This window comes from Heterodontus francisci, chromosome 7, assembly GCF_036365525.1.
Source record: "Heterodontus francisci isolate sHetFra1 chromosome 7, sHetFra1.hap1, whole genome shotgun sequence".
Lineage (NCBI taxonomy): Eukaryota > Metazoa > Chordata > Chondrichthyes > Heterodontiformes > Heterodontidae > Heterodontus > Heterodontus francisci.
Window position 1 is genome coordinate 30075771 of NC_090377.1, and position 23359 is coordinate 30099129.

Consider the following 23359-nt stretch of genomic DNA (forward strand, 5'->3'; position numbering starts at 1 on the left):
ATTCACCAAACAGGGAGCTCAAAACACTGTTTAAAATTTAACCCTGTTACAGTAAGACCAGGTGAAGGCTGAGAGGGACCCCTTCACACCTTTCTCACCTGGTTGTAACACTCTGTAACCACCTCCAGCCCTAAAGGTCTTCAAGATATCTGTGCCTCTCCAATGCTGGCATCTTGCGCATCCCCGATTTTCATTGTTCCACCATTTGTGGCTGTGCTTTCAACTGACTAAGCCCCAAGCTTTGGAATACCCTCCCTAAATCTCCCTTCTTCTCTTACCCTTAAGACACTCCTTAAAACCAACCTCTTTGACCAAACTTTTGGTCATCATCTGTCCTGACATCTTTGTCGGTGGCTCTGTCAAATATTGATTATTAATGCTTGTGCAACAGCTTGGGATGTGTTGCAATGTTAAAGGCACTCTATAAATCCAAGTTGTTGATGTGGACTCTGCTCTTGGCTAAGCTTGGTTTATTCGATGTGATGTTTCAGTAAGCATGCCAAATTCTTAATGAAGTTAAGTGGTGCTCACTTAATAAGTTATTTTTCATACACAAGTGACTGTTTACTTATGGTATGACGACATTTTTTGAGTCATAGAATCATCATACATTTTGTCCTATCTAGTCTAAGAGTTATATAACTAAGATGGCATACGAGTGTTTCTGCTTCTCACACTAGCGATGGTATTGATGATAAAGGAAGAGTACTGCAGCACTTGTTTAAATGTGTCTTTTCTTCAAGCATATTGATAAAAGAGTGCGTTAAATTATCCCTCTTGCCTGATTAGGAACAAATATGATTTCCTTATACACATTCCATTCTCATTTTTGTTAGGTATTCAAAAGTCAAATAAGCTGCAGGCATCAAATTTTGTCAAACAACCTAAGTGCACTGAGGTTGTACACTTTTCTGTCGACAACCTGCGTTATTCCAATATTTGTTAAAGTTTGAGTAAAGTTGTCAATTCGGTACCTATATTTGCATTAACCTAAAAATATGGTCAGGACCAATATATTTGAAGAAGCGATTTAGTTACTTGTAGTAGCTACAGTGCATGTACAAATCACATATCACCAGTGGTCAAGAATTCATAAATAGCAAAATAGCAGACAACATACAATTCTGAAGATATTGCTGAAGCAAAGCCTTTAGAATTCAGAATTGTAGTGATTAATCTGGGAAATCATCAGTGGAATCATAGAATGGTTACAGCACAGAAGAGGCCATTTGGCCCATCGTGTCTGTGCTAGCTCTCTAAGCGCAACTCATCTAGTCCTACTTCCCCACCTGTTTCCCATAGCCCTGCAAACATTTTCTCCTCAGATAATTATTCAATTCCCTTTTGAAAGCCCGATTGAATCTGCGTCCACCACACTTTCAGGCAGTGCATTCCAGATCCTAACCACTTGCTGCGTAAAAAAGTTTTTCCTTCTGTCATCTCTGGTTCTTTTGCCAATCGCCTGAAGTCTGTGTCCTCTGGTTCTCGACCCTTCCGCCATGTTGTGCAAATTTGCACAGAAAGTCCAGGAGGTAGTGAAAATGTCCATTTGAGTAGATAGTGAGTGCGAACAAATCACCTGTGCTAATTATCACAATTCATGTTTAACTTATGGTAGTAGTTTATACCATAGTCAGCTTCCACCAGAACCTTTTGAAACCATTCATAACATGAACACTTGCATAACAAATCTGTAAGCAGTTTTAATAATCTTGAATAATTTCTTTTGTAGGTTTATGTTATCAAGTAGAAAACATACTAGGGACAAAACAGAAAGCATTCTGACAGTCTTATGAAACTTTCTAAACAAACTCATTCTTCAAGCTTCAGCCTCCATGTTACAATACAGCACCACATGACATCTTAATGTATGTCATGCCATGCAGTTCAACTCCTAATGCAATCCTAAATCTCATCAAGTAGGTAGTGTTTTGACAGTTTTAAATTTTGACAATATGAAATAGGATCCATGTTATATATTATATAAATAGAATATTTACAGGGAATCAATCATTGACACAAATTAACCCACTGTATTGTTCTGACAGTTACACGATTTTGTTTAAACTATCAGTTCCCAGTATGTATCTATAGATAATAAATAATCCAGGATATTTCAGCAAATGTTATCATTTCAGTACTTCAGTCTACTCCCTAGTATTTTGGGTTACAATTACTGCTTTAGATTAGGTTCTTTAATGGTATTTATCAGCATTTTGGGCATTTTTTTCTTTATTTTTTGTAAAGGCCAAGCTATAGACAGCATCACTAGAAGCAGAGGAAAAACTCCCTTTACATCTCCCAAAAGCTGAACAGGCTTTTAACATCATTCACATATACTAATTTAAATCTAAGCCCTGGAGATGAAAGGATGATGCACCATCGTGTTAACAAAATATATCCAAGAAATTAACAGAAATAGAAAATGATAAAAATCTAACAAGGCAAGGTTCTTAAGAGGTATTGATAATGAGACATCTAGCAAACATTGACACCAGTTTGTTTCAGCAATATTTTCACATTTAGACTGGTCTATCATATTTTATTCTGCTTGAATTCTATATGGAAGTAATGTTTTTCTTCATTCTGACATTTTGCTTTGGCTAGAATTATTTATTTGGTTGAGATGACAGGGAAAAGAAAATGGGTCCCGTTCCTACAACACTCAAGCATACCTCCTGACAGGTTGACCAAAGAGCAACGTTGTCGTCTGTGGAGATGTCCATGGGATGGACCATCCTGCCCTCCTGACAGAGGATAGCGTTGATGAAGGCAAGAAAATGGAGGAAAAAGGTGTTACCAAGTAAACTAGACTCACACAAAAAACAAATTTACCAATTCCGTAACAAAGGAAAAACATTTCCTTTTACCCAGTGGAATCACCACATCGCCTGTCATGCAGTTATAATTTAATTAAGCAAACACTATTTGTAAATAAAGTGTACATTTCTCTCCCCATTTTCACCTGCTTTGGTGCAGCTTCTTTCCACAACTGCCTTGAGCTAGAAATCTAGGAGACATGCAGATTTCACTGTCATTTCACAACATATTAGATTGTCTTTCTGCAATACAATCCAGCCAGCCTTTGCTTTTAAATATCCTAAACAAATTCCCACAAGAGTTTGGCTTATTTGAGCCAAAATGCTGTGAATAATGATATTGTGCAGTTACCCAGCAAACTGGTCATAATGTGGTCATGCTTCCAAAAAGAGGGTAAGCTGAATCTGCCAACAACACACACGTTTCACAATGCTTGGCAGAATATTCAGTTAGTATGTAAACCACTTGCAATTTTATTTTTTAAATGGGTAGAATAGACATGGAAAATTTACATGTCTTTTCAATGCACAAATTATTATTCAAGGAGCAAAATGGTCAGCAGAAGAATAATCTTTGTACTGTATTATAATGGAGGATACTTTGTCAAACAGGTTTCTGGCTCCAAATGATTTCCAAGTCTAAAAAAGGTTGAACGCACTTCATTAAAACAAGAATATTGTTGTTCAATAAATTGAAAAATGTGTTCATGTTGCTAATTTATTTTCCTCCTCAAAATCATGCTATTGGGAGTGATCTTCCGGAGGCTTCTCAAACATTTTGCAAACCTATCTATAATGGCATGTCAGTTTTGACTTGTATTTCAGTCAGTTGGTCAGAAACATGAAAACTGGGCAAAGTGCAAGATAAAACAAAAGGAGAAATGTAATCGTTAAAGGACCAAGAGGACTGGGCACCATATTTGTAAGCTTGAAATAAAACATTTAAATTATACAGGAATTATTTTGTGACCAACCTAGGTATTTGGCTGCATGCACTTTTGCCAGTGAATGAGAAATTTTTGCAATGCCAGTAGGACCAGATAAAACTTGGTTATGTGATATATCTGCTAAATTTTTTAATTTATGGAACAGTGCTAGACCAATACTCAATGAAAGCTTATGATGTACTATACATCACAATTCTTGTGCTAAAATTGCAAAACACTTATTAAAAGTTATAAATGTGCCCAGAGTTGAAGTTTGAAACTAAATCTCAAGACAATGGATTAGTGAAAAGTTCATCACTGTAAAACCATACCTGTATCAGCACTGGTTTGGCTACAAATGCCACTGCTGTTTGGTACCATTACTGCTGAAGAGGCTGCAATTCTTGAATGATGGTTAGAATGCAAACTATTTCCCAAAGTCATTGCAGACTGATGAAGCAGCCCACAATTGCCACTACCATGGAGCTGTCCGACTAACCCAACAAATTGATTGTTTGGGCCCTGACAACTGTGGATTAAATTAGTACTTGAATTTTGGCAAGAAATACCTTCCCCTCTTGTTAAGTTGTGAGCTGATAGGTTATGAATGGAACCTGAGTTCAGACTAGTATTTGAAAAGTTATGTTGGTTGGACGAACAAGAAATACCTGTAGTGGAACTACCACAACTAGTACTGCTATTGCCACTGATTTGAGAACTCTGTGAACTCATAGATTGGAGTAACTGAGACATGGTGTTATTCATTGTTATGGATGAATTTTGTCCTTGTTTCCTCAAAGAGTCAATCACAGACTTTGGGACTCCTGAGCTGCCCATCTGAGACTGTTTTAGCATGCTCAATACTGTAGGGGTTGCTTGCTTCCGTTTCCTTAAAGGATCCTTTTGCTGTGCCATTAGCTTGTCTCTCAGTGCTGCACGTCCACTCTGACCTTCATTAACTGAAAGAAGCATGTTGGCAGTTGGAGGAAACATGGTATTTAAAGTGCTATGTCCTTCACTATTGCCGCCACTGCCAACTCCACCACCACTGTTACTACCAGACAGTTTGTTTTGATTAGCTAGCTGTGCTTTGGCTGCTGCTGAAAGTAAACTGCTTGCTGGAAATGAGGCAGCATTATGCTGGTTCAAAATTTGATTTAAGGGCATTCCCAGCAAACCTGGCTGACCCTTTTGTTGTTGTACATTTCCAACAGATACAGATGGAAACAAAGGGTTACTTTGAGGGTTCAGAACATTGTTCATTCCAACCAACAATGGATTAGGAATATCTTTGTACTGATGAAGAAGCCCATCAGACTTGGTGGATGGACTGGATGGCACAGATGGTCGTGGCGAACCCATAGATGACCTTGGTGACCTTGGAGGAACCTTTATCCCACTGCAGCTTGACTGAGGACCTGCAGGTGGCATCATTAAGCTTCCATGATCGGAGGATGTGGAAGATGACCGTGACCTCTGTGGTGATGCCTCAATTCTTCCCATTACAGGTCCCATCATGTGTACAGGGGAGGTGACTGGAGCAGGAGATACAGAAGTTGAATGTTGAACCCTTGGTGCATGAGTTCCATGGTTTACAGGGCCAGGCTTGACTGTTGGCAATGGTAGGTTGCTTGGCAAAGGGACAACAGCAGGAGGCATGTTTACATTCATCATAGGTACCTGAGAGTGCATGCTGGTCTGGAAATTAGATGCGTTCATAAGTACTGGGTTAGGTTTACTAGGTATAGGGTCAAGGATGCCTAATGGATCCTTCTCAGAGGGCAATGGCTTTTTCTGGAGAGCACATGATGTTGGGGCTCCTTGGGCAGGTTTGTGAAACATAATTCTTGGCATATCCATGTTTGATGAATAATTACAAGAGGGTTTTTTCATTACAGGACTTTTTGTAGTCATTGTTGGTGAAAGAGGTATAGAAGTCCTACCAGCCATAGCACATGATGAGTGGGATGAAGAATTCTGCATCAGACCTGTAGGTGGGGAATGGGGAATTCTATTTATGTGAATAGGACTGGAGTTTGGCCCAGCATGAAAGCCTGGATTGTTTCTTGTAAACACATCAGGACTTCCCATTGTATCAGTTCTCGGTGATATAGAACCATCTCCATAGATTTGTGATCCTGATGATGCTGGGCTGGATAGACCACCATGGCTTCCACGATATGGAGACTTCTGTCCCTGATCATTGCTACCCAGTCTCTGCCTGGAATAACCATGAAGTTCCTGTTGCGGACTTCCACACAACTCCTGTGGATAAAGCCGCGTCACAGCATTTGGACCCCCCGTCATCAATTTAGGAAGAAACGCATTCTTGTAGTCTGGCACTGTAGAATTCGCCATTACTTCTTGTGATTTATTCCTCACTACTCTTGGAGTTGCAGCTCGTGACTGTACCATAGGAGTTCCACCTTAAAAAACAGAAAGGTAAATCAATCGTATAGAAGAGCACAAAGTCCGGAGTAAAGAAAGACCATTAATCATGGTCAATAGAGTCCTCCTTCACCGCGTGCTGATCCTTACTTTGAGGAACACTATGCTTCTTCGCCTGAAAAAGCAGTGCATTAATAGCTCTATAATCCTAATAATCCAGTTCCCTTCTAAAACTTTTAATTGACTCTGAATAACCTGTCTTCTCTGGGAGTCGATTCCAGCAAAGGGGACGGCAGGAAAGAGGTGTTACAATTGATCTCAATGCTAAAGAGATTTGGGTGCAGGGGGAGGTTTGGGAGAAAGAAAACCAGCCAGGATTCTCACTCACGACTGTTATTCAGCAATTCCCATTGGAAGTGTGGGTGCACAGACACCACATAAGGACAGGATTGTGCTTGGCTGTGATGACCTCATGTTTGAATATTCTACTGATATTTATTATACAGGTGTACACATGAAGAATAACCACTTGCTTGAGGAACTGGATGGCTGCTGCTGTTGTTGTTTCCTGTGGTTCGGAGGAACAGGAGTAGGCCATTTAGTCCCTCAAGCCTGTTTTGCCATTCAATGAGATCATGGCTGATGTGTAACCTAACACCATATATCTGCTTTTGCCCATATCCCGTAATACCTTTGATATCAAAAATATATTAATCTCAGTTTTAAAACAAACAATTGATATAGCATCAAATAGATAGGAGTTCCACCTTAAAATATCCTTCCACCACAAATATTCCCATCCTCAATGATGGGGAGCCCAACACATCAGTGCGAAAGATAAGGCTGAAGTATTTGCAACAATCTTGAGCCAGAAGTGTCGAGTTGATGATTCATCTCGGACTCCTCCTGAAGTCCCCAGCATCACAGATGCCAGACTTCAGCCAATTCGATTCAATCCGCGTGATATCAAGAAACGACTGAAGGCACTGGATACTGCAAAAGCTGTGGGCCCTGACAATATTCCGGCAATAGTGCTGAAGACCTGTGCTCCAGAACTTGCTGCGCCCCTAGCCAAGCTGTTCCAGTACAGCTACAACACTGGCATCTACCCTGCAATGTGGAAAATTGCCCAGGGATGTCCTGTACACAAAAAGCAGGACAAGTCCAACCCGGCCAATTACCGCCCCATCAGCCAGCTCAATCATCAGTAAAGTGATAGAAGGTGTCATTAACAGTGCCATCAAGCGGCACTTGCTTAGCAATAACCTGCTCAGTGACGCTCAGTTTGGGTTCTGCCAGGGCCACTCAGCTCCTGACCTCATTACAGCCTTGGTTCAAACACGGACAAAAGAGCTGAAATCAAGAGGTGACATCAAGGCAGCATTTGACCGAGTATGGCATCAAGGAGCCCTAGCAAAACTGAGGTAAATGGGAATCGGGGGAAAACCCTGTGCTGGCTGGAGTCATACCTAGCACAAAGGAAGATGGTTGTGGTTGTTGGAGGTCAATCATCTGAGCTCCAGGACATCACTGCAGGAGTTCCTCAGGGTAGTGTCCTAGGCCCAACCATCTTCAGCTGCTTCATCAATGACCTTCCCTCCATCATAAAGTCAGAAGTGGGGATGTTCGCTGATGATTGCACAATGTTCAGCACCATTCGTGACTCCTCAGATACTGAAGCAGTCCGTGTAGAAATGCAGCATGACCTGGACAATATCCAGACTTGGGCTGATAAGTGGCAAGTAACATTCACGCCACACAAGTGCCAGGCAATGACCATCTCCAACAAGAGAGAATCTAACCATCTCCCCTTGACATTCAACAGCATTACCATCGCTGAATCCCCCCCTATCTACATCCTAGGGGCTACCAATGACTAGAAACTGAACTGGAGTAGCCATATAAATAGCGTTGCTACAAGAGCAGGTCAGACGCTAGGAATTCTGAGGCAAATAACTCACCTCCTGACTCCCCAAAGCCTGTCCACCATCTACAAGGCACAAGTCAGGAGTGTGATGGAATACGCTCCACTTGCCTGGATGGGTGCAGCTCCAACAACACTCAAGAAGCTCGACACCACCCAGGACAAAGCAGCCCGCTTGATTGGCACCCCATCTACGAACATTCACTCCCTCCACCACCAACGCACAGTGGCAGCAGCGTGTACCATCTACAAGATGCACTGCAGCAATGCACCAAGGTTCCTTAGACAGCACCTTCCAAACCCGCGACCTCTACCAACTAGAAGGACAAGGGCAGCAAATACATGGGAACACCACCACTTGCAAGTTCCCCTCCAAGTCACACACCATCCTGACTTGGAACTATATTGTCGTTCCTTCACTGTCGCTGGGTCAAAATCCTGGAACTCCCTTCCTAACAGCACTGTGGGTGTACCTACCTCACATGGACTGCAGCGGTTCAAGGCGGCAGCTCACCACCACCTTCTCATGGGCAATTAGGGATGGGCAATAAATGCTGGCTTGGCCAGCATCGTCCACATCCCATGAATGAATAAAAAAGCAATTGCCTTTTGCGGAAGAGAGTTCCAAACATCTATCATCCTTTACGTGAAGAAGTATTTCCTAATTTCACTCCTGAAAGGTGTGACTGTGATTTTTAGACAATGCCGCCCCAGTCTTAAGACTCCCCAACGAATGGAAATAATTTCTCCCAATCTACCCGAGGTTTAGATAAAGTAGACGAAGAAAAATTGTTCCCATTAGCTGACGGTACAAGGACTAGGGGAAACAGATTTTAAGTTTTGGGCAAGAGATGCAAGGGGGGGCATGATGAAGACCGTTTTTAGGCAGAGAGTGGTAATGACCTGGAAAACTCTGCCTAGGAGGGTGGTGGAAGTGGAGCCATAGAATGATTTCAAAAGGAAACTGGATGGGCACTTGAGGAAAATAAACTTGCAGGGTGAATGGGGATAGAGCTGGGGAATGGGACTGACTGGATTGCTCTACAGAGAACTCGCATAAATTTGATGGGCCAGATGACCTCCTTCACTACTGCAATGACTCTTATGACTCTATCTGTTCCCCTTAATATCTTGAAAACTTTGATGAAGTTTCTAAATTCTAGGGAATATAACCCACTTTATTTAATCTCTCCTCGCAGTTTAACCCATGGAGACCAGGTATCATTCTGGTAAATCTATGCTGCGCTCTCTCCAAGGAAAAAATATCCTTCCTCAGGTGTGGTGTCCAGAACTGCTCATAATACTCAAGGTGTGGTCCAACCAGGGCTTTGTATAGCTGGAACATGACTTCTACCCCCTTGTATTTTATTCCTCCAGATATAAAGGCCAGTATTCCATTATCCATTTTGATTATTTTCTGTACCTCTTCATCCCATTTTAACAATTTTTTTTCATGAATCCCCAAGTTTCTTTGGACTTCCACTGTTTCTAGCTTTTCACTATTTTGAGAGTACCTTTCTATCCATTTTTGGGTCCAAAGTGGATGACCTCACATTTGCCGACATTGAAACCTATTTGCTGCAGTTCTGCCCATTGACTTAATCTTACGCTTCATCTACACTGCTTACAATACCACCTTATGTTTGTATCATTGTGGCTTTCTATCCCATCATCCAAGTAGTTAATGAATACAGTGAATAGTTGAGGTCCTTGCATGGCACATCTGGTCACACCCTGCCAATTAGAGCACCTACCCATTATCCCTATTTTCTGTCTCCTTCCGCTCAGCCAATTTCCTAACCAGGTCAATAATTTCCCTTCAATTCCAACAGCTTTAACTTTAGCAAACTAACAAAGGACTTCATGAAAATTCCTTCTGGAGGCCCATATAAATAACAGTCATAGATGTTCCCTTGTGCACTACTTTAGTCACGTCATAATCACAACACGAGTTACTCTTTTCAGGAGTGGGGGAGGAGGACATTAAAAGATAAAGGCTAGATAAAAAAAGAAAATATACAATATACCACTGACCACCTCCAGGCGCGTATCCATTGTCTCTCGAGATAAGGAGGCCCAAAAGAATACACTATTTAGCGGAGGCAACCAGCACAGACCAGTCGTCAAAAGGTCTTTAAAAAGTCCAAGTCAGTGAAATAAATGACTGATGAAAAGGTTCTATTTAAGACAGTAATGTGAGTTATCCAACAAAGATCTTAAATATTTCCCCGAAAAATCATTCATGATCAGGTAACTTCATTTGGAATATTCTTTTCAATTTTGTAAAGTTTATAACATGATGGAAGAGTTAGGAAATTTAATTTGGGAATAAAACTGCACTAAACACCCCACCCCCCCAAAAAAATCAAGGCTTTAAAGATCTCATTTAGTATAATCAATCACCTCCCTCCAGTTTTCCAGTAATATCACATTGGTCATGTGCCTTAACGGATCCTCCTTAAACTAGACAGTGGGACAAACAAGCTGTAGATATTCCCATACCCCTATATGCCAACAAAACTGAATGCATACTGCAATACCAGCTGTTGCTTTCTCTCATACAATCACCACCCCACCCACCACCCCCATCTATCAATTTGGGTATAATAGCCTTGTGATTATCCTAGAGATCATGAGTTCAAATCCCACAGTGGCAAGCTGCAAAATGACTTCAACAAGTCTGGTAACCTGTGTGTTTGCACTAAAAAATGAGCACAAAAGCTGCCGGATGTTTGTAAAAACCCAACTGCTTCACAAATGTTCATCAGGGAAGCAAACCTGCCACCACTATCCAGTCTGGCATTTATGCGACTCCAGTCACTCACTACATAGTTGATTCCTAATGCTCTCAGGGCAACTGGAGATGGGCAATAAAAGCTGGTTTGCCAGAGCCACATATCCCAAGAACAAATTAGAAAAAGAGGGACATTTTGCTGTCACATGTTCCTCCTGGTGGCCAAGATCAGATGAAAACAAAATTTCAAAAATGTTCAACATCAGGCAACCCTGGTATTCAAACATGCAGAATCTGGATTCTGGGGTAATATTCTTATTGCTACAGTAAGCAACTTCTCAAACTTAAGCATAGTTTGATCGAATCAAATATACAAATATAACCAGAGCTTTCTTCAATTCCAAAACAAGTGAAAACATGCACCTGCAGCAATTACTTTTTAAACGAACATTAAATCTTAATGTACATCTTACCTTTAGTATCAGCTATTAATTTTTAAACTCTCCAACATATAAAGAATGCTGACAGCCATGCAGATTGCATGGTGTCCATTGTATTTCGTGGAAATCAGCAGAAGAATACTGAATTATTGTTAATAGAATGTAAAGTAAAATATCACTAAAGGCATAGAGTAACATTAAAAACAAACAATTAATAATTTGGACTCTGTAGCTTTTGTATAATGTAAATAACAATCCGCACACACTCCAAAAACAAGCTGGATAATATTTCAGTTTTTGAAAACTTACTTGTTCCACCTCCTGGGCTGGTTAGAAGCAGGGAAGGATGTGGTGTCTCAATACTTTTATGTAGTGTAGCTACTGCAATGATTTTCCGTTTATGGATGCAAAGTTTTGTCAAATCTTCATCAGCTTTGACATCCTCTGCTGTTCTTTGTTTGACAGTTGCTCCAGGATCAAAAGTGAACACCTAAAAACAGGACACCACTTCTGTTGTTACTACAGTGTTCCAACATGAATGTTAGATTTGCTGTTGCCCTCAGAGGGAAAAGTAAATTACTTAGGGACACCTCCACTTCATAAGAGCACAAGAAATAGGAGAAGAAAACCATATGGCCCATCGAGCCTGCTCTGCTATTCAATACGATCATGGCTGATTTTGGGCTTCAATTCCACTTTCCTGCCCGCACCCCAAATCCCTTGATTCACTGCGAGACCAAAAATTTATCCCAGCTTTAAATGTATTCAATGATGGAGCATCCACAAACCTCAGGGGTAGAGACTTCCAAAGATTCACAACCCTTTGAGTATAGTAATTGCTTCTCATCTCAGTCCTGAATGATTGGCCCCTTATCCTGAGACTGTGCCCCTGGATTCTCGATTTCCCGACCAGTTGAAACAATCTCTCAGCTTCTACCTTAATCAAGCCCTTTCAGAACCTTGTATGTCTCAATTAGAGCGCCTCTCATTCGTCTGAACTCCAGAGAATAAAGATCCAATTTACTCAACCTCTCATCATCGGACAACCCCCTCATCCCAGGGACCAATTTAGTAAATCGTCGCTGCACTGCCTCCAGTGCAAGTATATCCTTTAAGTGTGGAGACCAAAACTGCACACAGTATTCCAGGTGCAGTCTCACCATTGCCCTGCACAATTTTAGTAAAACATGTATTGTATAACCTTATACAACCATTCAGATAATCTTCCCCACTCCACTGCAAATGTGCTCCTATGCAAAACAGCCCTAGTATTTTTTTCATCGCAGCTGCACGCAACGTGACGCAACATACAAAAATATTAACCCAACAGCTACAGCTAATAAATACCTATTGACTGAGGGAAATCTAGCTCTTGTGGCATCCAGCTGGAGTATTAATCAACTCAAGTGGTATTAAACAATCTGTAAAAATAGATAGTCACAGATCTTGCACAGTTATCTACAGTAAATTGATACAATTGCTCTAAAGGGGACCAGGTCAGAGGGAAAGTCAACAATTTGATTGCATGGTAGTTTTGTATGTGGAGGTTAAGCTTTTGTTTAAAAACAAAGTGAAGACGACTACTTCTATACTATGTAATCAAATATTCTTCTTTGTCTATTCAATTTCCACATACAATTAGGATTATACCAAAGCAGTACAAAGGTTTTCGACCCGATGTCTCAATTTTAGCCACAGATCCTCAACAATCTCCTGTAGGTTGTCTTCAGATGCATCTCTGGGCAAACTTCCTTGTTTATAAGGAAATGGGGCTGCCTTGTCAGAGAGTCATTTATGGTATAATGTTGGACCTATTCATTGATGAAACTTCTCTCTGGATCCTCCACCTGGGGAGCCTCTTCTAGATCACCGCTCTTAGTGCTGACAGGATAAAAATAGATCTTTGGTAGTGTTCTGCACTATGTGCCCCAGCCTTTCACTGTGGCTTCACAAGTTAAAAAAAAAGTCATCTGGCTAACCAGACTAATCAGTATTTTGCTTTGGCCTTTTCCCTGAATTTCAGTTGGTTTGTCTGCTTGGTGCATAGGTTTTCATGAAGGAAGCACGCCACTCTGTAAAAGAGATATTGGCAGAGACCGAATCTTCAATTTGCACAGCATGGTTTGGCCTGGACCATCATATTAGGCAATTCCCAGCTCCTGGTGACTTTGTCTCCGAATATGAAGTGTATATTAATGACTGCAGCATGAACATGTTTTAGTTACAGTGACTTTATGAAGAGCCTTGTGCTCGTACTTTAAAAAAATTATTTCTGCTATTCACTTTTGGAGTAGCATTAAAATTAAGCCTGAATCTCCTTTGAGGTTACAGCATTTAAGCTGGGAAACTCTAGTGCTGAGCACTAGACAACAACAATTTGTGTTTATATAGCACCTTTAACATAATAAACTATCACAATGCACCTCACAGGAGAATTATAAAGCAAAATTTGACACAGAGTCACATAAAGTGATCTTAGGGCAGATGACCAAAAGTTTGGTCAAAGAGATATGTTTTAAGGAGCATTTTAAAAGAGGAAAGAGAGGAAGAGGCACTGAAACAAAAACAAGAAATGCTGGATTCACTCAGCAGGTCTGGCAGCATCTGTGGAAAGAGAAGCAGAGAAGAGGCACTGAATTGTTTAAGGAGGAAATTCCAGAGTTTAGGGCCTTGGTAGCTTAAGGCACAGCAGCCAATGGCAGTACGAATAAAAGAGGGGATGTTCAGAGACCAGAATTGGAGGACTACAGATATCTCAGATGGTTGTGGGCTGGAGAAGATTACAAAGATAGGGAGGGATGAGGCCACTGAGGGAATTGAAAACAAGGATGAATTTTAAAATCAAGGCGTTGCTCAACAGCAACCCAGTGTAGGTCAGTGAGCACAGGTTGATTGGTGAATGGGACGTTGTGTAAGTTATGATCCGAAAGTAGTGTTTCGGATGCCAAGTTTATGAATGGTAGAACGTGGGAGGCCGGCCAGGAATGCAGTGGAACCTAGAGGTAACAAAAGCATGGACGAGGGTTCCATCAACAGGTGAGCTGAGGTACAGGTGGAGTCAGGTGATATTAGAGGTTGCAACCAATCTGGTTCACCCTCAGACAATTGCCAGAGAGGGGAATGGAGTTTGTGACAGGGACCAAAGACAATCGCTTCAGTCTTCCCAAGAGCAGGATCAGGCTCAGGCAAAGGTTATTTCCTGTAAAAATTTTCTAAAACACCAGTTGTGGGGCTGCCTATGCTTTAATCACCAACAGAAGGGCAGGCGTGCAGGTACTTCATTCTGTGAATTCTGCTACTGAAGAAAGGTACTTTGTGGCAATATGAAGCCAAAGCTTGTGGCCTTGAATTTTCTCCATATTTTCACCCAGATATGTGTGTATCCTTGACACAAATTAATTACGTGGCTTGACAGATAGCAGAATTTTGGATGCAAGTGAGTTACATGTGTAATTACAATACACCCAAATCTCCTCTAACCTGTGTGGTTGCCTATCAATCTCTGTTCAAACATTTCTCCACCCAGAAGAATGGCATAACCAGAGATAGAGCCTCATATCTGATTTTCTCGCAATTGTGGTTGCTCAGAGGCTCTCAAAGCTATGGCTAGATTTTCAGACACAGCATGAAACAAGTCATTTTTCTGGGGCTTTATTGCAATTCTTGAGTTTAAAAAAAAAATTATGCTCACTGAGATCTGCAACACATTTTCTTTTAATGCATTTTTATGGCATAAATAAATAAGTCACATTAAAAACTGAAATGGTTGTTAAATATGTGTGCCTAATGTGCATGAATGATGGCTCAATGAGTTGAAACTTCAATGTTCATGCTTAACGAAAGAAAGACTTGCATTTATAACAAAACTTCAGAACATGCCAAAGCACTTTAGAGCCAACGATGTACAATTTTTTTATACAAACATATGAATTAGGAGCAGGAGTAGGCCACACAAGCCTGCTCTGCCATTCAATAAGATCATGGCTGATCTGATTGTAACCTCAACTCCACATTCCCACCTACCCTGATGACCTTTCACCCTGATTTACGGCCATTTTTACATTTGTGTGTATTGCAATTAGATGGACAGGGAATTGCCGCAATTTGAGCTTGGGAGAATGGACGCATTTTGGAGTCTACCTTCCAGGTTGCATCCATGCTGGAAATACAAGGATTTTATTTGTGGCTGTACTCTGTCATGTTGAACCTCAGGAATTGTTTAATGGGCTCTTGAATCCTTTTATTAAAATACGCACTTTTCAGATGCCTGCTCATTCGGTATTATCCACGATGCCTCACCTGAAATATCTGTGGCATTCTCAATCTTTCTGGCTTAAGGAAACTTTGCTTACACCCTGTAGAAGTAATTATCTCCATACCATGTTGGGTAAAGGCTCTCTGATCTGCATACCTTAGCTTCTTTTTCAGAAAAATCACTAAATTTTGAGGAAATCCTATAATTTGGAGACATTAACTCTCCTTGACATGGTTTTTATCTGGTATCAGCAAGAAGGCCCAACTCACTTAATAAATGTAGATTGCAGTCCCATTATTTAGACCTTCCATTCATATCGATGTCTATATTGACTTAAAAGCAAATTGTACTTTCCGACAATTTCCAATTTACCCTCCAATCCACAGGAAAACTGCTGAACTTTGAAGGCAATAGCTGACTGCGCACTGTACGTGGTCTAGTTTTCAAATGCCAACATGATTATTCCAACTTGCTCCTTTCCTTAGGAAGGTAATTCTTGAAGTTAAATTTTGAGAACCGGTCATAGTTGTCCAAAAACAGAACTGAGTTTGAGGACATTTATGACTTTGCTAGAGGTTTTGAGCTATGGAGGAGCTCAATGTCTTCTCTCTAGTCCCAAATATCAGTTAGTGACATTACTCAGCTACTGCTTCTTTCTGAGGAGTGCACTCTACCCAAAGCCAACTTCTTCCTGGACCTGGAGCTATGCTTCTTGGAAGAACCAGAAATTTGAGATATCTTTGCATTTTGAAGAATCAAGCTCAGATAATCATAAGCCCTTTTGCAAGGATTGGGACAGGTCCTACACATTTGAAAGTCATGACTGTGTCAGAAACAGGTGTTGTTATCAGTCATGAGTAAAGTTCTATGACATTTGAAGCAAATCTTGAAGCTGGAAGTTGCCATTGAGCTGAGACCAAAGATTTACCAATTGAAACCTGAGGGCTTATACTGATGGAGAGAATATACAGTGTTTATTGGTTGAGGTAATGAGTAATTTTTGAAACTAGAACTTCATTAAAAACTCAATTAACCTTTTGAAAATATTTAATAGTAGAGAAATGTACATTGTAAAACATCATAGTGTAGCAAAATACTAAAATGTGTCAAAAGCAAATATATTATTTATATATACAGACAGAAATCAACTGCGGTCAACAATGGGAAAGCAAGACTTTAGTGCATAACAAGGCCTTTTAAACAAATAATAAAAGATTATGACGTTCTTTAAATCGATGTTGTCCCCCTGATTTTTCCCATCATAGGCAGACTACAATTCCTATTTCTATATGCAGATTAAATAAAAAATTGTAAATGTGCAATTAAAATTACCATGGATTACTCACATTGCTGTGAGCACTGTGTTTTCTGCATGGATAAATGCAAACTGCTCATTCGCAAAAAGTGAGTCTTATTATTTTTGCGCTTCTTCCTGACTGGAAGAGTTGGACCGTCTCATTGACCTTCATAAACAAGGCTGTTCAATATTCAGCAGCTAAGTGCTGCAGCAATGAGAGATAGGGCCTCCCTTTCCAATTATTCCATCCCTTCTAATCTTGTCTTTGTGCTATAACTGAACATCCAGGTAAGTTTTTTAAAATAACTTTCTTATAAAATGTATGCTCATCAAAAATTGCTGGATCTACTATATCCGGTAACTAAGACGACTACATTCAAATGTTTGCTTTTCTGGTATAGTTATTATAAATGGATCTAATTGGCTGTCAAAGATGAAGAATATTTCCAATTTCCTATTACCTTTGAAAGAATAAGAGGACACTCCAAGCCACACTTGCAAGTTCCATCGGTAAGTAGATATGTTTTAACTTGCTCGATGCAGGCCAACACTGAGCCACTTGGGCTAAAGATAAAAGGAAAAACAAAGATACTGTAAAGTGCCGCACATATAAAAGTTACAACAGAGCTTTATGGCAAACAGTTTAATAATCAAAGTGAGAGCTTGAGATTCTGCGTACGCATGCTTACTACTGTCACACCTGAAAAAAACTGTATTTGAGATACCACATTTAACTTTTTAAAAAATCAATAAGATTGATGTTTCAACTGAAGGAACCATAACACTTTGTCATAACGTGTACTTGCACTTGTATAGCAACTTGAACATATCAAACTGTTCTACGGTGCTTCAAAATGAGAACTGGACCAGACCAATTAGTGGAAGTGGCCAAAATAGGTTTTCAGACAACTTTTGAAGGCGGCAAAGAGACACAGAGATGAAGGGGTTTGGGGAGAGAATTCCGGAATGCGGGATGAAATGATAAAGCCCTGCTATCGAAGTAGGGGGTGGGGGGGGGAATGAAAATGCTGTCGATTAGAGTTATAAGATTGGAGATTGAGAATGTGGACATAGAGCAAGAGAAGGTTGCAGAGGCTGGGTGGAATGAAGTGATCGAGGGATTTCGAGGCCAATTTATAAACAAATCAATGTCCTGGAAATAGGAAAATAGGTTCGAGTACAGGAAGGTAGGTTCGTGGGATTTAGTATGGGATTGGACATACAGCATTCAATTCTACATCAGTTCACGTTTAAGGATACAGCTGATTACAAAACTGAGACATCAAGCCTGAAGAATATAAAAGGCAAATGACCAAAACTTCAAATATAATGGTTAAATAGCACAAATCACTTGAAACAGAATAGCGTAGTACATGGAATAAGAAAAAGACAAAAAGTTCATTCATTTATCAACTCATAAAAGTGAACCTATTCCATCTTCACCTTCATCTTCACTCTCAGGTAAAGCAAGTTGAATTAGTGGAGTGTGAAATTACCCCTGCTCATTTTCTAGATGAACTCTTCCCATTTGCCAATCTTCCTTTTCAAAATTCCAGAAGATGGCTGTTCTATGTTCACTTTCTTGCCTACACAACTTTAAATGCACTCCAGTCGCAATCATGCTATACACGAGAAAATGGGCTTGTCCTTGGCCTTACACCAAACAAATTTTTGCATGTACATTAGATCAATGAAGTCACTGCTACTAATGCGACCACTGTTCTACTGACGTCAGAGCACAAAATCATTGTCGTTATTTGTGAAACAAAACCCATTACTACTACTATAGCTTGGATTTACATTATGCCGTTAACACAGAAAAATGCCCCAAGTTACTTCAGGTGCGAGGAAAAAAATGGATGAACCAAAAGGAGAATTTAGAAGGAACCACTCAAAGGTTGATCAAAGAGATGAGCTTTTTTGGGTTCTTAAAAGGAAGAGAGGGAACCTGTGCAGAAGTCTTCTGCCCATCCCCCTCCCTTGGTGACAAATCCATCAGCTGCCTCGGTCTTTTTCTCTGTAACCCTGTTCATAAACCTTTATGTTTATCCATCTTCTGCTCCCACCTTTGAATCTTCAATATCCATCTCGACAACTAAGCTTTCGGTTACCCGTCCCACAATCAAGCTTTTGGTAACCTCTCACAACCTGACACATCAGTTTTCTTTTAGTTTTGAAGCACCTTGGCAGTTTCTAGGCACTATATAAATGCAAGATATTGTTGGAATAGGGCACATTCAGTAATTTTAAGGGTTATGACATTATAGGCATTGTTACACAGAAGTAAAACGGCAATTTTACTTTGGAAGAACAGCAGGGTGATGGGTAGAAAGGAAGAATGATAGAAAAAAAAGAAAAACAGGAGATGTCTGAAATTGGATAAATCCAAAGGGTGCATGAGTAGTGAATCTCAAGTGACAACATACAGATTACATAGAGAATACGACAAACAGGCTGTTTGCCCCAAACAGTCTGTGCTGCTCTTCATTGTCTTAATCCAACCTTTCTTCAAACACCTTTCTAACCTGCTGTTAAATGTTAGCACAGTCTCTTACTTTAATCACTAACTTTGGTAGTGCGTCCCACAGCCTCAAGTGTCTATATAAAAAAAAAGGTTTACCCTGTTCCTTGTCCTAAATCTCTTAACTTGATCTTCTATCCATATCTCTTGTTCTAGACTGCTAAACCACTGGAAACATTCTGTTTCTAACTACTCTGTCCTATCTCTATTATTTTGAACACCTTAATCAAATCAACCCCTAATCTCCTCTGTTCTTACAAAAACAGCCTCAATTTTCCCATCTTTCTTTGCATCTGTACTTCCTTACATCTGGCAGCATCCTCAGAACTATGCCTCCTATTTTAGTATAATCAGCAAATTGCGACACCGTTGCCTCCAGCACTATATCCATAAAATTGACGTGCAGTTAACAAAGGCAATCTGTGAACAGTTCTGGACACCACATCCGAGGAAGGATGTATTGGCCTTTGAGGGTGTACAGTGTAAATTTACTAGAATGATACCCGGACCCCAAGGGTTAAATTACCAGGAGACATTACACAAACTAGAGTTGTACTCTCTAGAATTTAGAACGTTACGGGTGATTTGATTGAAGTTTTCAAGATATTAAGGGGAACAGATGGATAGAGAGACAGAAATTATTTCTGTTGGTTGGGAAGTCTAGGACTAAAGAGAGGATGTTACCGGGACTGGAAAAATGCAGCTATGAGGAAAGATTGGCTAGGTTGGGGTTTCTCTCCTTGGAACAGAGAAGGCTGAGAGGAGATCTGATTCAAAAGTACAACATTGTGAGGGGTCTGGATAGTGTGGATGTGAAGGGCTTATTTACCTTCTCAGTGACTAGGGGGCATAGATTTAAAGTGATTGGTAGAAAGATTAGACAGGAGATGAGGAAAAATATTTTCACCCAGAGGGTTGTGGGGGTCTGGAACTCACTGAGGCAGAAACCCTCAACTCATTTCAAAGGTGTTTGGATATGCACCTCAAGTGCCGTAGTCTGCAGGGCTACGGACCAAATGCTGGAAGGTGGGATTAGACAGGGTGGCTTGTTTTTTTCAGCCGGTGCAGACACAATGGGCCAAGTGGCCTCTTTCCATAATGTAAACTTTCTGTGATTCTGTATGTTCTAAAAAATTAGATTCAGACCTCTCAGGAGAGAAACTGGGAAACAATTCTACACCAAAGATTGATAGAAATTTGGAACACTTTTCCACAAGGGCGAACTGATGCTAGATCAACTGTTAATTTTAAATCTGAGATTGATTGACTTATGTTAACCAAAGATATTAAGGAATATGGGGCAAAGGTGTTAACATGGAGTTAAGTCGCAGATCAGCCAGGATCTCACTGAATGGTGGAACAGGTTTGAGGGGATAAATGGCTCATTCCTATTCCTATGTTCCAAAAACTGAACTCTGTGGAACACTGCTACTTACTTTGAAGCATTCTATAAGATGCATTACACTACTCTGAAAGTGTTATGGTACATTACTGATGCTAACAATGGACTGATCCTCAAAAATAGTTTTGCTTGTCTGGTGATCAGCATGGAAACAGGCTGATCCAATGGCTAACATAAAACATCTAATTCATTATTTCATGTGAGGCATAGTCAAATATGCAGACCACATGGCAAGTTTAACTGCTTTGTTCTTGTCTTTTGTCTGTGAAAAGCTGTGAAATTGTAGTTTTCCCTCTCACGACGACCTATCTTTTTCCCCTCAGTTCTAAGTTCCCACTTCAACCATTCAAATGTTGTTGCACATAGTTTAATGTTCTGGTGCTTCAACACAGTATATTTTGGATGATATAAATTGTGCCACAGATTATCTTCAGTAACAGTTGGGTGGTCACCTTTTTGGTCCAGTCAAAGGGCAAGAAATATAGAAAGCATGGCAGTCAATGAAAAACAGAAGGCAACTTTAAAATTATTATGTGGTATATTTGTTTCAAAGCATTTGAACTGGAATAAAAAAATCCTGGTCCGGGGGTCGGCAACCTGCGGCTTCTTAACATCTCATTTGCTGGTCCCAACCTTTATCGGCCGGTTCTCATTTTCATGAAAAAGCCCAGAAATATGAAGTCAGCAGAATGTCAACTCAAAGAACTAGAGGGTAACAAAATCTTCCTGTGGGAATCAAAGGTTAATAATTATGACAAACTTCATGTTTTCAAATTATTTTCTCAACGAGAAATAGCACAGTGGGGTCAGAAAAGCCCGTTAGAGACCAGAGGCCCAAGCCACTCCTGGATACCAGCCTGCCAGCCCTCCATTTGTAGGCCTCGCCCCAGCCCACAGCACAGCACCTAGGGCCCAGCAACTGCCATCATCCTTGGCCCGAAACCCAGGTCCAGTCTGTTGCTAGAGCAACAGTGCTTAGTGCTGGCATGGCGCATGCACAGTGTCTTTCCATGCCGTACAAGATAAGGTAAGCGTGTAACTTTGCGTGACGCAATGGCACATGACATGATGGGAGGTAGCTGCCCCAGAAGTGAGAGATATGTCAAGCAAAGGAGCCGCAGTCGCTGCGTTTTTAGAATTTCCTTTAAATGCAAAATCCATAATATTTTGAAATATGGATAGAAATGACCTATGAAAGGAAAAAGTGTGAATGCAATATGCTCAAATAATAAATGTACAAAGGGAAAAAAACTGTAAACACAACAATCTGAAATTAAAAAATAGAAAGGTAAACCTGATGGTCAGGGTCCTCCTGCCACTATTGGAGGCTGGTTATCTTCCTGACTTTGGACATAAAATGAGAAAAATACTTGGATGTAACTTTTTTTTAAACACACAGTCTGCTGGACATATGGAATGGACCACCAAGAGATGCAGTAGGAGCAGCAAATTTTAGAAAGTTGTCCAAGTCCCTAGAAGCAGGAATGAATGGTACCTCAGGTATGACAGCTTAGAGCCTTACTGACAAATTTAAAGTAAAAAACATAATTTAATTGATTACAAAATCTATTATAAAAACAAAGACAAAAATATTTATTTTTATAAAAAAAAAGTTATTGATGCTTTATTCCAAGTAGAAAATTGTTGTTAATTTAATTTTTTTTTCTCTCGCGGCTCTGAACAGTTTGTATTTTAGGCAAATTTCTTTTTAAAAAAACCCCCAGCTCTTCAGGTAAAAACGTTGTTGACCTCCTGTCCTAGTGAATGTAGAAAGCTCACTGATTTATAGAATTGTGTTTTGAGTAAACTTGTGAGTTTATGTTGGCCAAGCATAAATTAACAACCCTGGAGTAAAATAATTGGCTTGCCTGATTTAAACCACACTTATCAGTGTGTTAGCTTGGCTCAATAGTTGTATCGTCTGAGTCAGAAAGTCGTGTGTTCGAGCCCCACTCAGGACTTGAGATCATCTTGGCTGACACTATGCTTTAGTATTGACAAAGGGTTGTATTATTGGAGGGACTACACCTTTTAGGTGAGATGTTAAATTGAGTCCCCATCCATCAGTTCAAGTGGATGTAAAAGATGCCATAGCACTATTTCAAGAAGAGCAGTGGAGTTCTACATATTTCCCGATCAACATTTATCCCTCAAATAAGACCAGCAAAAGAAAAGTCACATGTCATGCATCTCCATGCTGTTTGTGGATCCTTGCTAGTCACAGATTAGTTGCTGCTCTTGTCTATATAATAGTGACTACATTTCCAAAGCAATTTATTGGCTGTGAAGCACTTTACGATAAGGAAATGAAGTGTTAGAATTGCATGTTGTTTTTTTTTCAAGAAGTGGCAGATGTTGGCGAAAGAGGAGAATATGTTTTAAGAAAAAAATCTTTAACCAAAAAAAATTCAGAGTTTAAAGGAGTTAGAATTCAGTATGAATGTTATTTTCTAAAGTATTTGTTTCAACTTCTGATTGCAATTGTGTTTGAATGTGTCTTGATTTGTAAAAATAGATATTTCAAAAATATTTGTAGAAGTGTTAGCTGAGAATATAAAATTAGCATTCATCTAATTACTTAAGTGGGAAAAATGCTATTTCAATGCATGTATCCTAATCAGTAATGTGCACAGGTTTGGCATTCCCAACAATG

General features: G+C 40.1%; 1 protein-coding gene across 13 annotated transcripts in view; it reads right to left on the bottom strand.

Annotated features, from left to right (window-relative positions):
- The window catches only part of LOC137371914 (methyl-CpG-binding domain protein 5-like), a 321882-nt gene that overhangs the window by 91865 nt on the left and 206658 nt on the right, over nt 1–23359 (bottom strand). For 12 of the 13 annotated variants that reach the window (XR_010975306.1, XR_010975305.1, XR_010975304.1 and 9 more), the window contains 4 exons: nt 17245–17347; nt 11541–11721; nt 4078–6171; nt 2676–2747 (listed from right to left, as the gene is read on the bottom strand). Coding sequence is in view for 9 of the 13 variants with exons in the window: in XM_068034969.1 (XP_067891070.1) it covers nt 2676–2747; nt 4078–6171; nt 11541–11721; nt 17245–17347 (2450 nt within the window). In the remaining 4 variants the exon portion in view is untranslated. The remainder of the gene's footprint in view (nt 1–2675; nt 2748–4077; nt 6172–11540; nt 11722–17244; nt 17348–23359) is intronic. The other variant, XM_068034970.1, reaches the window with a different exon arrangement.